Source organism: Acomys minous (assembly GCF_964271855.1).
Source record: "Acomys minous genome assembly, chromosome: 5".
Taxonomy (NCBI): Eukaryota; Metazoa; Chordata; class Mammalia; order Rodentia; family Muridae; genus Acomys; species Acomys minous.
The window spans coordinates 77,349,298-77,365,002 of record NC_140494.1 but is presented as its reverse complement, the minus strand read 5'-3'; the positions used below and the strand labels follow the sequence as shown (position 1 = coordinate 77,365,002).

The following is a 15,705-nucleotide window of genomic DNA, read 5'->3' as shown; positions in this document are numbered from 1 at the left end:
ACAAGGAAAACACCCACTATCACAAATCTAGAATCAACCAAACAGAATAAAATCAATTGTGATTGCTGCTATAGACAAGACTGTAACTGACTGAAGTAATCTGTGCTTTGCAAAGAGCCAGCTTCCGTTTAGTGACATGTGTGCACACATGTGAGTGCACACATGGGTATGTGCACATGTAAGATATAGGTGTGTATCTTGGGTTTGTTCTTCATTTATGGCTTTCCTGATGTTATTGTCTGATGCTTATACAAGGCAAGTAAGCAACCATAAATGAAAACATACCTATAACTTATATGACTATTTAATCTTCTCTAAAGACTCAAAACAATAAAACAGCTACATCAATCCTGGGTCTGTCTTTAGGATGCAGTCCTATTTCTCCTCTAAGGGGAAAATTATTTTCTTTGTGAGAGTTTAAATACCAGTCTTTGGACTCAGTAGTTAAGAGCACTTACTTGCTGCTTTTGCAGAGGAACCTGATCAGTTCCAAGCCTCCCACGGTTACTCACAACTCTAGCTCCAGGAGATCTGATTCCCATTGCTGGACTCCACCAGCAGGGCACTGACCACATGTAGTGCACATACATACATACATACAAGAAGGCAAAACGATTACTGCCCTCAGTGCTGATTCTAACTGTATAGAAGTCAATATGAGACGTGCTGATTTTGGGTCTGGCAACTTTTATTCATTTCTGAGGGTTTTTTAAAAATAATAACATTTATTTAAAAAAATTAAAAAGTAACCTAGACCAGTGGTTCTCTACCTTAAGAGTGCACAGTAACCATATGAAAGATTTGTTAGAATATGAACAGGGAGTGCTACCCTCAAAAAGTCACAGTCAGCATATGTGGGTGGTGGTGGTGACAAGAGATTCAAACTCTGGAGTGATGCCCATGTGGCTGCTCAGACACTCTTCCACACCAGTGTCCCAACAGTAAACAAGCACTTGCAACCCTGGGAATAGCTATTTCCTGCTAACTTTAATCACCCCAAAAGGAATTTTTAAAAGGAAAAACAAGTTTCAGTTGAGGGACAGTCAATCATAGTAATTTACATAGGATATCTGTTTTGCCAAGACCTAATCCCCTTACATCTTTATCTTAGAACGCCTTCATCTTGAATTGATTGTTCTCCAATAGACATCACAGTATAGCTTTGTTTTCAAGTTTTTACAGCTCTGCCAGACAGTTAATTATCCATAAACACTAAAGTGAGTTAAATGACTATGAGGAAGAAAACAGGGAAATGGGCTCCAGGCCTCTGCTCTAGGTGTATAATATAACATGCACCTCCCATAGAGCGGTACCTTGCAATACCTCTCATAAAGAGAACAGTTAGTAAAGAAAGCAAAATATAACCCCAGAGGTATTAGTGAGTAACCAGTAAAGGAAGCAAGGTACAAACACCTAAATTCCATGTGTGTGCTGGCCTTTAAAAGTTCAAAGCCAGCCAGAATGAAAATATTTTCCATGACATATGGCTTTCTATATATCATCAAGTTGATTTTTTTAAAAAACCAATTGAGTAGTTAGTAAATATTTCACAAGAGTAAAGAGATTAAGAAATATCAACCGTGTCAACATATGGCTGTACCCCACTTTTAAAGCTCATCCTTGTCAGAAGTATCTGAACACTCCTTAGAAGGATTACCTACCTTCTAGTGAATATCCCCCCTCACAGCATCACCCCAGGCCAATGCATCAGGTGCTACTGGGCCAGCTATGGGGGAGGGGATGCGGGTATTTCACTTACATGGCACACTTCATGGATGCCTTTGTCAATGCTGGTTAAAGAAGGTAGGCAGGGAGCCAAGAACAGAAAGAGTCACACACTTTGCACTATTTACTGTGGCTAAAGATACTGTCTATGCTTGTGAGCATGAGCTGGAGCCTTAAGCATTACCCAGCCTATTACAGAAAGAACGTGAACCTTCTTTTGTACTGTAAAATGAGGGGCCTAATCACAATTTTGAAGACCTTTGCAACACCCAAAGGTACACTGAAAAACCACTGCTTAAGTAAAAATCATGGTTGTTTCATCTTCTTTTGGTACCTAGCAGGAAGAAAAATTTAATATGTGAAGGGATAAATAAGTTAATGGAATCTACACAGTATTGACTAGTTTGTAGATCCTAAACGACTTAATATCTTTTATCTAAGAATATGAGGGCTATTGAAAAGAAATAGTATTTGAGACAAAAACATACTGTTATTAAAATGTAAGTCTGCAGTTTTACCAAGAAAGTGTTTCTATTACCTAAACATGCATTTCCATCCATGTCAACTGCTAAATAGGTTTCCAGTATAATCAAATGAAATTATTAGTTTATGCTAATTTCTTCTTATGTATTATTAGGGATTGAATCCAGAGCCTCAAACATGATATACAAGTAATCTGCTACTGACTCAACCCTGGCCATGCTAATTTCCAAATATCAATAACTCAGGCTAAATAATATTAGAATCTACATCTTATAGCTACATTTAATATATATGTATATGTACACATACATATATATAATACTAATACAATGCATTTAAACAATAAACAGGTACACTACAGCCCAAGTGAGAATCCACCAATTTCAAGTAACATACGGGAAAGTCCTGATGAGAAGTTAAGTAATTTTTCTTGCATGTGTGCCCAGATTGGTAACCCTTTTGAGATGTGAGTTAGGAAAGCCAGTTTGTAGAGAGGCTGTAACTTCACTTCTGTAAACAATACATAGTGGCCAGGTTTGCAGGCTAATCCATTGGCACATCTGCAGACCTGCAGTACCCACAAGGCCCCCTACGATGCAGCATCATTTTAGTTGTTTCCGTGGGAACTCTTGGGAGTTCTAATCTACAAAAGTAGACCCGCACCAGGAATCCCTCTCTCCAAACAAACCCAGTTAAAGGATGGAACTGTGCTGAGGACACAGCATGGCAGCAGATGCATGGGGCCAGTACACAGGGACACTGCTGATGCAGGACTTCTCACCACCCTTAACTAATGTTCGGTGTGAATGCTGGCCTGAACGGTGGAGATGGACACTCTGTCACTTCTTATCTTCATAAAGCACTGCAAAAACAATTTACCAGGAAGTGAGACTATTTCCTGGGGGTCCTATTCAAGAAACTTGAAAAATTTCTAGACACTCTTATTTCAAAGATGCTATAGCAGCCCTGGGTGACTCAGTGTGATTAAGTCGTGACTGGCTGGCTGGCAGGAAGAGGGGTCAAGTGTGCTGGGCAGCTAGGAAAAGACATCCTGAGATCAGGAAAAACTGGCCTCATAATTGGGGGTTTGAAAAGATAAAAGCAAAGACTAAGTAGGTGAAAACTGCAATAAACATTTCAACTCTGTCTGCCATGTGCACAGCCCTGGGTTCCACTGCCACTACAAGAGGAAAAAAAGCCAACCTAGATCTGTCTGAACCAATCTCATGATTAAGTGTATTAACAGAGTGTGACCCAGATTGTTAATAACCTCATTTAAAATTGTTAAGAATGAAAAGAGTAGAATACATCTGCATTTGAGATCACACCTCTCAATCTCTTGAGGCTCTAGGTTCCTATTCAATAGTCAATTTGACTTTATAGGGCTTGATGAGTTTTCCATATTAAAAAAAATATATGGAATATACAGTTATGCAGTGTTTGTATCTGTATACTGTGCCACACTCTGGATCTCAAACTGGTTTCAAATCCTCTTTTTTTGTTGGTACTACAACCCACAGTTCCAAAAGCTCTCTGTGTCCCAGTTTCCTCATCATTAAAAATCAAGGGCTGGGCTCAGTGGATACAGTGTTGGCTATGTAAGCTCGAGGCTCTGAGTCTGTACACAAGCATCCATGCAAAATGCTGGTCATGGATACACCTGACAATAATCCCAGTCCTAGGAGACGGTGGGGGCAGAGGAGGACCCAGGCGCCTTGCTGGCCAGATATTCTATTTGAATTGGTGAGCTTCTAGGCCAGCGAGAGACTTGCTTTCAAAAACTAAGGTGGAGAGCAATTGGAAAGACACTTAATGTCAACCTCTGCCTACACACACACACACACACACACACACACACAGATAAGTGCAATCACATATACACGTACATACAAACACACACACACACAGATAAGTGCAACCACATATACATGTACGTGCAAACACACACACACACAGAGAGAGAGAGAGAGAGGGGGGGGGGGAGGGAGGGAGGGAGGGAGGGAGGAGAGAGAGAGAGAGAGAGAGAGAGAGAGAGAGAGAGAGAGAGAGAGAGATTCTTCATGAGTTTACTGTGACAAATGTCTACATCCATACAACTCAATACCTCATGGGGACTGGCAACACCGGGGCATATAATGAAAGCTGCTTTGTTATTGATATTATAAAATATACTTGAAACTGTGTCACTGTCTCAGATAATTAAAATGATCTAAAAATCCAGTTTTAGTTACCTCTGTTGGGAGCTTTCTAAATATTGGGCACACATCTGTAATTACAATGAAAAATGTGTTATTTCAACTGCCCTGCTTTTGCTGGTGTACATGGAAAAGCAAAAATGAAATTAGACATACAGATGCATTTCTGCATTATTACTTGTTGACCTGTGGAAAATAAAGTGAAAATATACATTTTACATTGATTAGGAAGCCCCTGGTTCAAGAGATAATTGAGTCCTAACCTAGGCATTTTAAAATGCTGGGTCATGCTTATTCATACATGAACTTTATTCTGTAAAACGCATAAGGCAAAGTACTTGTCACAGCTTATTAGAAGCTTCAGTGGTAGAATGTGAGAGTTTTCAACCCACTATGGAGTTCCAAATAAAGACAAAATATCCAGTAGTTTTCCTATCTGTAATATCTGCTGCGTCTTCTCCTTGGTGACAACCAATATGCTGGCTTACAGAGCAACAGATGAGTCACTTCTGGGTGTATCTTAAGGCAAAGGCTAGGTATGGGGTAGTCAGAGCCTACAAAAACGTTGTTTCATGGTTACTATTGGAGCGCTTGAGGACCAAGGTGCCTGCAGCTGGCGTGGGAGCCTTGTAAAGCTAAGCGCTTGGAGGAGGAGAAAGGAAAGGTCAAGCAGAACCTCTGGAACTTTCAGACACACCTACCAAACACTTTGGAGGCTGGCATTGCCCTTACCTATTCCTCTAAAATGGCCACTCGTTGCAGAACACTGGCGGATTCTAAGAGGCGTAACTATGGTTCACGACAAAGCAATGGCTACTTCCTATTTCTAGCACGCCCAGCAGCCAAGGCTGGTGTCCTCATGCTCTCTCAGGAGACAGTCTTACTCTTTATGACAACACTCTCCAAAAACTAGTAGGATGGTGAATTGAAATAGTCTCTTGGCTACAAAAACAATAAAATAGCAAAGCAATCAATCAAACAAACACAACAGCCCGGGCATCAGTTCAACTTTATTTTTCAAATCATCTTTGTTACTGTGCTTCTGAAAATGTTTCTTAGAACCAAGCTGGAAAGAACACACACATTAGACATATTTCGGAAATGGTAGGATTGTATGGTATCAGCTCTACTGTACTGCATCTAATATGAAGACACTACCAATACCTATGTGTTTAAACAAACAAACATAAAAGCTTCATTGAACCAGATCCCAAATAAGAGACCATCTGACAAGACAAAAGTCCATTTAACTTACTATCTCTAATGACGTCTGTGAAGAACGATTTATGCTATAGCCGGATAGCCTTGTGTCCAGGCAATAGCAGAAAGAAAACAGTGGGAAGATTAATAGCAAATTATACTTCCTTCCTCACGCCTGTCACAGTGATATTTAAAGATAGGGCAGATGCTGCTAGCCACTTTCAAGTTTTAGTTAACCACAGAGAGTAAGAAGATCCCTATCTTATACCCTGGAGACCATAGGGTAGGCAGCTGATGGCTTCTATGCACTCACACACCACATCAGCATCCTTTGACACATACACAACTCTCCTGTATCTGTGAGGAAAGCAGGCAGGAGATCTGACCGCAGATCTGTGCTATTCCCCATCCACACACCTTTGTCACACAATACCTGTTATCAGATACTTGGGACCACACTTCTCTTTGGTCTGATTCTCCCTCGTCCATCTACTGCTTCCACACAATCTCTGCTTCCAGGCTATACAAGCTAACCCTGCTACTCTGAGTTTTCCTTTCCTTTTCAGCCAAACACCAATTACAGTACAATGGGCATAGCCTTGGACCAGACATTTCTTCAGTGGCTTCATATAATAGGGAGAATAGTCCTTCAGAACCAAAGTTTTGCCCTGCCACCTAAGATCTACCACATAAAGGGATGCTCATGAGAATCAGAGAATGATCACGTGCAGTTGACCAAAGTCTTACCACAGTAAGAGCGAAGCTTCTAGAACACCAACAAAAGGATGCCAGGCAGCATCAACAAGCATCGCGATACAGAACAGAGGTGACTGGTTGACCTTATCCATATTTTCTGCCAATGCTATCAGGGCTTTATTTTTATTTTCTCCACTGAATTGTTTCTAGTTGTAGCATACTCTAGTGTCTGTAATTCCAGCCTAACAGTTTTCAGATACCCCACTTAGGGAAGCCCTTCCTACTCAAAAACTGTTGCAAATGCCAGAGAAGTTTTGTTTATAGGTTATAACTGTCAATAGTTGCTATAATAGAAATTAAAGTTAGGGAAAGCTGAAATTTTTAATTCACTGAAAATAAAATGTTAATGTTAAGTCACATATCTTTATGGAGCTTTGTTTTCCAGAAGAAAACGGTGAGATTCACCTTTCCATTTTTGCAAATCTTTTCAATGTCTGTTTATCATAAGACAGATTTTCTGTATTAATTGTGATATTTTGACTGAAAAATGTTTATAAAGAAAATCAGATATGAGTGAAAAAAGGAGACAATTATGACTACTTTTCTTTGATATCACATCAAGACTTGTAAATATCCCTTCTGAAACCATACATATGAACTTAACATTTTGCGTTATACTAAAATCCACCTACCCATCTTTCATTTTGCATAGATATTTATTTTATCTTTATGTGATCTTGATAAGCACCTCAAAAATTAATAACATGATCCTGAAAATCAAAGGAAATAACTGCCAATATTCACTGTCAATGTTAAGACAATTAATAGCCAAACCTGAAGTTTATGCCCACTATGATATAATGGTTTGGTTCTTAGCTGAATAAAGGGGCGGGGCAGCAGCTTTCACATGCCAGTCATTAGGAAAACATTGGCTCATTGGGTTCTGTTGGGGCATGTATATTGTATCAAAAAATCACATCCATTAATATCATGCACCTCAGGAGGAGAGTTTTAAAAATGAAAAGCTTGCACCTAGGCATGGCGGAGCACACCTTTAATCCCAGCACTAAGGAAGCAGAGGCAGGCAGATCTCTGGATATGAAGCCAGCTTTGTCTGTATATTGAGTTCCAGGCCAGCCAGGGCTATATTAAAAAAAAAAAACCACATGAGAAACTTTCTAATTTAATGAAAGCAAACATAAGTTTACAAAAATGTACTGGCAATTTTAGTTGTCATTTTAATATATGTGTTTATTTAAGTACGAAAATCTGAGGAAGCAAAGTCTGTCTGTGCTCTTCTGAGTAAAGTGGGCTGCATGAGAAACTGGCTGATTGAGCTCACTGCTAAGACTACTGCACATGCGGACACGTGAGAGGGAGCCTGCTACACAGAGGCGCTGCATGCCTTCCCAGCCCCTCACACATGTAAAAGGATGGAGCCTCCAGGGCGAAGGGTCAACAGAACATAACGTTTACTGCCTCAACAGCATTCTTTAATGGAACTGATCGTTGCCTCCAGTGTTGGGGTGCCAGTTCCTTGGTTTACGCTAGTAGGCCAGCACAACTACCCCTGCACTGCTTCTATACACCGTACGAAAAGAAAACTGAGAGTTTGAGGTCTTAGCACCTCCGAGTCCTAGAGTCCATGGCCCAGAGTGATGACTGATGATGCTACAAGCATTCAAGGGTTGGGAGGGGGCAGCTGGCTCCCTGTTGCTCTTTCTCCTTTAGTTTGTGCAACGCAGGCAAAGAAGGCTAGCTTTGAAAACCCCGTTCGAGGGATCCCTGGGGCCGTTCACAGAGGCTGAGTGTGCAATGCAGATATTCCCTGGCAGCCTCAGCACCTCAGGGGATAACTGAAAGAGTTCCTCACAGAGACAGAGGCCTCGGTGAAGGGTACTTCTTCCTAGTTGTATGGCATAGTCTATGCCACCTAACCCTTCTCCATTGTGAGAGAGGCCTGAGATGATGTGAAGGCACTCTAAACCAGCAGGTCACTGTCTTCAAAGGAGAACCTGGGAAAGCCAGATGGAAGGACGAGGAGACTGCTGCTTCATTACTCTCCTCCTAAATCGACTAACTACACGCCCTTGCTGTATCCTGGTCATCTCTGCTACTGGGCACATCACCCATAACACACGGTCTTTTCAAACCAAATACCAATTTGCCTTGTCAAAGGCGATTTAATTAAACTATCTGAAAATCCCAAAGTAGTACAACACATTGCTCTTTTAAAAGAGGGTGTGTGTGAAGAGGAGGGTACACATGGAAATGTGGAAACCAAAAATATGCATAAGGGCTACTACTCTCAATAAAAATATTATCATGACCTCTCTCTTACTCGCAATCATTAAAGTTCCTATGAAAAAAAGGATACTAACCAAATTACTCAGCGTGTATTACTGAGCTTTCCAGTCTTGTATATTGACATCTGAGGGCTTGCAGAGTGCGTACATACACACTCTCTCTAAGCCACAAAGCCACCACAGGACAGGGAGAAACCATGTGTTGTCTACAGGAAAAAACTGGGTTTCAAGGAAGTTAGCTAACTAACCCCAAACTGAAAGACCAGTGCCAAAGATGGAACTGTAACCATCTTATAAATTATGGCAAGCAGAGAAGCCATTTCACAAATTAAACCTTACATTGAACCTGAACTAGGAAGCATTAAATATAGAAAGCAACAATCTTAGTATTTTGTTACAAAGTAACAATTATTTAAATTACTAAGCTTGTGGTCCCAGAAACAAGTATATGATGATATGAGTAGCTAGGTGCAGGAAAGAAAGGTTTGATAAAGGCTAGTGCCTTCACAACGACAATCTTCCTAAGCAATAGTGTAATAGAAAGTTCTAATGTGTATAGCCACCACTACCATCATCACCATCACCATCATTATCAAATCACCATCTTGTAACAAGATAATTATGATAGATTCCAACGCGTTGGAATTATGGGTACATTTGTCAAGCATAATTTAAATTTCATTAAAAATATTTGAACACATAGTTAAATATTTAGTCCAACTAAAGCATTTCAATACCCTGAAGTACCCTAGGGATCACAGAGCGCAGTTTGATGAGCACTGCATCTAGGTTTGCTTATCACAGGTTCACTGCTCCATCCCTGCTTAGGTTCTTTAAGATAATATTAATTTAAAAACCACCTTACAAAAAAAAAAACCACCTTACAATAAAAAATATAAAACAAAAGAAAGCTCACTAGCCAAAGGTAGAAGATGGCTACCTGTCTATCATGTAAGTAAATGCATTCCATTGGGTGAGCTGTATAATTCATTGCTGTTGTTGTGCTGAGACAGGGTTTCTCTGTGTAGCCTTGGCTGCCCTGGACTCACTTTGTAGACCAGTCTGGCCTTGAACTCACAGCAATCCGCTTGCCTCTGCCTCCTAAGTGCTGGGATTAAAGGTGTGTACCACCACGCTAGTTGCTTGTAACTTTTTTAATACTGACCATTTTGATTATATTAGGTAAGGCTCATCTGGGTCAAACTAATATCTTCCCTTTATTTGATAGTCTCATTGATTATAAAAACATGAAAAAGTTGTAAGGGTATCAAATTGCATACATGAAAAAATACTGTAGCCATAGTAAGATGTATCACTAGAACTACTTAGAATCATATTAAAAATCTGAACTTCCCAGCAAGGTGCTGCACACTTGTCATCTCAGCACTTGAAGAACTAAAGCAGGAGACTCAAGAGTTCAAGGCCAGCCTGAACTACACTGAGGATAGCCCAGGTTGCAGAGCCTGTTCGTTAAAAAATAAACTAAAACGCTAAAAATCTTTTTGTTGTTGTTGTTGTTGTTGTTGTTGTTTTTCGGGGCAGGGTTTCTCTGTGTAGTCCTGGCTGTCCTGGACTTGCTTTGTAGACCAGGCTGGCCTCAAACTCACAGAGATTCTCCTGCCTCTGCCTCCCGAATGCTGAGATTAAAGGTGTGCGCCACCATGCCCAGCCTAAAGTGTTAAAATCTTTAATTTATATTTAATTCTATTCACCCAGTAGTAATAATAGGTCAGCACTCAAAGCATGTGTTATGTACCACCTTACTTTTGAAATGGCTGGCAGGTGCATGGGCTGACACTTATCTACCTTCCTTAATGTACTTTGCCATTTCATATTTGAAATTAAAGATCAGATCTCTATGGTTGTCACTGAATGTTTTCATGTAAAATGCTTTACATTGTAAGTCCTGTTAAGTTCGCAAAAGTAAATCATGTTTCCTCTTGTTTAAAAAGTGCATTAAACTGTCCAATGGGTGGCAGAGCAGGCAGATGGGATTGGATGCTCCTGCTTTCTTCTCTGTTCTTCTATGACCCAAGGAACTAACTCAGATACTTTTAATATTTCAAAAGTTCTCTCTTTATTTTGCAAGACTCTGAACCAAAGCTGTGAAGGCTTTCTAGAATAAATGAGATTCTTATACAATATACAATTCATTGTTCAGACACTGAGGTAAAATGATTTCCTTTGAAGGTTAATTCAGTTCCTTTTGAAGTTTCCTCAGAATCCATCATATAGTGCATAAAGCAGGTTGCTCAGACAAAAAAAAAAAAAAAGGCCTTCTGCCATATATAAAGGTAAAGGGCTTTGCTCATCATTGAGGACAGTTCTAAGAGTATGGGTGCATGTGACATCCATCCTTCCACTGAGATTGACCCTCAACTAAACCAATGTGCAGTCACTTGTTTATTAGTGGACACTACTAAATGGAAAGAAGAAAATGTAAAGAATTGGGCCGTGAGGGCTGTAGATTAACTTTACTTAGTCACACTCTCGCAAGAATAAGAACATGTCATTATCAGAAGAAAATCTTCATGTGGCATTTTTAGGATGATGAGGCCTTCCATGCTAGATTCTGGTTTCTTTCTAGAATGCTTAAGAATGACAATCTTATAAAGTTTTAAGTGTTGCCAGGTCATGTCTTAACCGGCACTAACAATTCTTTTCCCATCTGAACTCATTTCATGCCACTACATGAGTCAAAATTAAACACCCTGTAGCTCCTGAAAACTGGATACTGGCAGAGGTGTGCAGCCCAATTATAAAATAGGAAAATGTGAATGCTCAGTTTGCACACACTTCTCTTTCTTTTAGTTGTGGCTAGAAGTGAGATGGTGTTCCCAGGTACACAGAAATACGATTTTCTTTAAAACTAGGAGAAAAACATAAATATATTCTCAGTGCTAGTGTTATGGATCCATAATCAAAGTTCCTTCAAAAGAAATATAAGAAGGGGTAAAACCTAATCTTTATTCAAGTATCTTCTATTAGTCAAATAAATTGCCATTAACTTTATATTTTTATTAAAATTTTAATGTGATTTGATTGAAATAAAATTATATCACTTAAGTGGGTGGTGGTGGCACACACCTTTAATCCTAGCACTCCAAAGGCAGAGGCAAGTGGATCTCTGTGAGTTTGAGGCCAGCCTGGTCTACAGAATGAGTTCCAGAGCAGCCAAAACTACACAGAGAAACCCTGTCTTGAAAAAAAAAAAAAAAGGAGAAGAAGAAGAAGAAGAAGAATTATATCACTTAAGTCAATTATAGCACCTTCCCCCACATTCAGCTGAAAAAAAAAGTATATATAATTTCCTTTCATTTTAACTGACAGTAAGTTGAATTAAACAGGTCTCACTGGCACTGTTTTTCCTGACAAAGGCAGTTTCAGCTTAAAAATTAAGAAACAAAATTTAAAAGCTAAATTCAGATGCCATCTGGTCCAGCAGTGAAAGAGTTAACATTCAACTGAGCTGAACTGAGCTTCTGATCCATTACATTTCTCACAAGCTGCCCTACAATGAGCTGAGCAAGTATCAGCTGTAATTTGATCCAGGAGTTTATGGGGAAAAAATAACTGCACATACTCAACATGCACATTTAATAAAAATCTGTTTTAAGAGAAACATATCCAATAAACACAATTTAGGGCGTATTTAATTGTTTGATTAACTTCAAACCTGCAATTCCTTTGCTTTCCTGACGCTCTCAAATAAAATAGGAGGGGGTGGGGGGGGAGAACAGCTCCACTGCAGGGAAAAGAGGCTTGAAAAACAACTTTGATTGGCACTTGGCCTGACCCACAGAGGAAGAAAAACAGTTTTTGGACAAAGAGCGCAAATATTTGAGCTTGCTTATTTATGTGCTTGCTTGCTTTTTCTTAATACATAAAGAGCAACCCTAAAGTGACTGTATATAGGAAAATTGACAAAACAAAAAACAAAAAACCGGCACCGTACTCATCTTAGCTCTCAGATATGCACAGCTCAGCAGTTTTAATTCATTTGGTGCTGGACTAACAGAAGCACCTCACTTAATAATTTCACTTCGTATATTGTAAAATCAGTGTGGAGATGAACTGGACTGTATTATTCAAGGAGGCTGCTGAGATCTGATTAAAAGCTCTTCTGCGTCTACAGGGACGTTTTGTCATCCTTCTCTCCCTGAATCCCCATCCCCCCACGGAGCGATTAAGCCAAGTAAGCTAAACAATACTGGAGTAAACTTTCTATCAGTCACTCTGGAAAGCAATAAGCCGATCCTGGGTCGGATTTTCTGGAAACACACCACGGTCGGGGATGATAAGGAGGTCGAACCCACATCCACTTCAGCCTCCACCACCAACCCCAGCCGAAGGCACTGGAAGACCGAGCAACGTTTCCCATGGGCATAAAGTTCAAGATGCCTTCACTGTGCCTTTCAGGACCCATTAAGAGAATGTCAAGAGCGGGTGCCAGGACACGGTAGGCCTGGCAGATGCAACCCAAAGAACCCCCCCCCACCCCACCCCACCCCCCAGTCAGCTACCGCGGAGAGGTAGCCAAGCTCCTGCAGACCATACAGGCTGTTGTGATTTCAGGCTAGCCTCCATCCCCGGCACAGCCGGTTCCTCAAAGCATCCCAGCATCCCTTCAGCCTCCGGGCAGACCCGGTGGCAGCCCAAGAGCAGGGCGCGGGGACCCCGCGGGGGGGGGGGGCGGGGGGGAACCCTTCGCTTCTCGCTCCCCGCAAGCGCCGACCGGACCCGAACCCTGGGGGAGCACCTTGCTGCCGGACGCGGCCGCGCCGTACCTTCCGCAGCACTTTCCGGCAGTTGGTGCAGAGCAGGTAGTTGGCCGAGGCCGCCGCGCTGCTGCCACCGCGGTTCATCGCGCCGACGCCGGGCTGTCACCGCGGCCGCTAGCGGAGGACGGCTTCAACGTTCTCTTCTCAGGGATCCCGGCGGCAAGGACGGCGCAGCGGCTGCTCGCACGAGCTCGGCGGGGACGGCGGCCGCGGAGCTCACCGGCCTGTTGTTCCTCCCGCCCCCATCGCCAGACCCCCCGCCCCGCCAGCCAGGACGAGCAGCCGCGGCCGTCTCAGCGCCTCAGTGCAGCCCCGCCCCCGCGGCCGGCAGCCTTCAGGGCCGCCGCGCTTGGGCGCCGCCCCCTCCCGCCAATCAGACGGCGCCGACCACGCCCCCTTCCACGCCCGCAGCCAATGAGTGGCGTCGGCCAATCGCGGGAGGCGAGGGCACCACGAATCTCCGGGCAAGTTAAGTTTATCTCCGAGGCTCGACGCCGAAGATTGACCGTGGGTTTGGTAGGTAGTGGGGTGGGTAGGTGGGGGGGGTGGGGGGGACGGGCGGGGGGAGGGACTCCGCTCTGCCAATGGGAAGCGGCGGGTGTAGCGTATGCAAATGATCCGCGACTCTAGCGCCACCCTCAGGCCAAGCCACGCCTCTCTGCGAGGACTGGCCTGAAGGGAGTGAGATTAAATAGCTGGAAGCTAGAGCTCGCTAGAGGATCTGAGACCCAGCTCAACATTTCCTGATCTCTCGGGGGGGGGGGGGTCGGGGGGGGGCGTTGGAGGGGGGGCAGGGTGGACGCTAGAACGTTCCTTCCTTCGGGGCAGTGGTTCAGCTTTCTCTCGGTAGAAATCTAAGAATAGCTGTAAGGAAGACTGCGGTCTTGCACCACTTTACACCCAGAGATCTCAAAAAACTTTAATCGAAAGACCATCTAATACCTGTGGCTGCAGTGATAGGGGTCTGCAGGCCTGTGTTGCTAATGGAGTTGGCGACCCGGAGACAGATCTTTGATTTAGGGCTTCTTCCTTCTCTCTGACGATCATTTTCATTGCAAAGAAAGTTCCTTTATCTATCACGAACAAGTCAGAGGTTGGTTCTTACACACACACACACACACACACACACACACACGCTTAAAACCTTGTCCGAGGCCGCTGCTTATAGACGTGCGAACACCATACCTGCATGGTAAAGAAGGTTCAGAGTACGAATTGCCGTTTGAACCGACTGGACTGGACCTCCTCTCAAAGCTGACTACAGTGAGTTAGGGCGTCTGTAGCTTCGATGTTCTAGAGATAGAAGGCAGAAGTCACTGCGGAAAGCTCTGGTTGGCCTGATGCCCAACCCAGACGAGTGAGGGAGCCAGGTACCCCCATCCCCCCACCCCTACCCCCAGGGACCAACCAGGGAACGCAGGTTGCAGGCCAAAACTCCCTTAGCCGGCTCCCCAATGAGAACAAAGGCTGTGCAGAGCGAGCACCTGATTGGCGCGGGGTGCTTACAGGTGTCGCTGAGCCGGTGACAGGGAGCCTCTGCCGCTGGTGCAGAGCACCAGGCTCCCAGCAACTGCAGTTCCCCAGCCCGCCTCGGCGGTGACCGCACTGCGTGCTATGACATCACCTGTTTTCGCTCTTGAGAACCTCATCTGTATTCTCGGCTTCTCCTTTTCTAAAGGTCTCCAGTGTATCAGGATTTGTGAGGGCCTGCTGCAGTTTGCAGAATGTATCAGTGGAGATGCTTTAAAAGAACTGGCCCACTGGCTTACAATTCTTGTATTATTTTTAATTAAACACACTACCCTGTGTTTAGTGTCCTACGACGCAAAATCCGGAAGGCACACTTGGAGGAGCTCGCATGTTTAGCATAACAAAGCCATTAGACCAAACTGTGCTGTTCAAACTGCCAATCTCTTCCATACTCAACAGCTGTCTCTCCTTCATCCCCCTTTAGAGAACTACACCTTAAACAAGCCTACACGAAGAACAAAGGAAATGGCAATCTGCTGGCACAGGGTTTAAATAGACTGGAAAGCCCCAAGGGTCTAGGTGATAGGGTTAGGTAAGTGTGAAGGTCCATTTAGCTAGTGATGGCTGGCAAAGGGTGGCTTGATGCTGGGCAGACCTACAGAGCCCAATAGCAGTAGTTTGGGTAGGGTGCTTAACATTCAGTTAAAAGAAACTGTAAAAGCAAGAAAAATCAATGAAGGAAGAAATTCCTGCATTGCCTTCATTGTAGAGAACCAAGAAATCTAGGCAGAAAGTCAGCAAGGCACAGGTTTCTTCTTCTTTTTCTGAAAACCGAAAGACATATGTGTT

At 43.0% G+C, this 15,705-nt stretch overlaps 1 protein-coding gene across 3 annotated transcripts in view; it reads right to left on the bottom strand.

Annotated features, from left to right (window-relative positions):
• The window catches only part of SESN3 (sestrin 3), a 58,699-nt gene extending 44,031 nt beyond the window's left edge, over window positions 1-14,668 (bottom strand). Inside the window, exon 1 of one of the 3 annotated variants that reach the window (XM_084781289.1) lies at window positions 14,572-14,668. In XM_084781289.1, the coding sequence (XP_084637415.1) occupies window positions 14,572-14,577 (6 nt within the window). In that variant the 5' untranslated portion in view covers window positions 14,578-14,668. Of the gene's footprint in view, window positions 1-13,364; window positions 13,870-14,571 lie in introns of those variants that run through there. The other 2 variants (XM_084781288.1, XM_084781290.1) reach the window with 2 other exon arrangements.
• Between the last annotated feature and the right edge of the window lie 1,037 nt (window positions 14,669-15,705).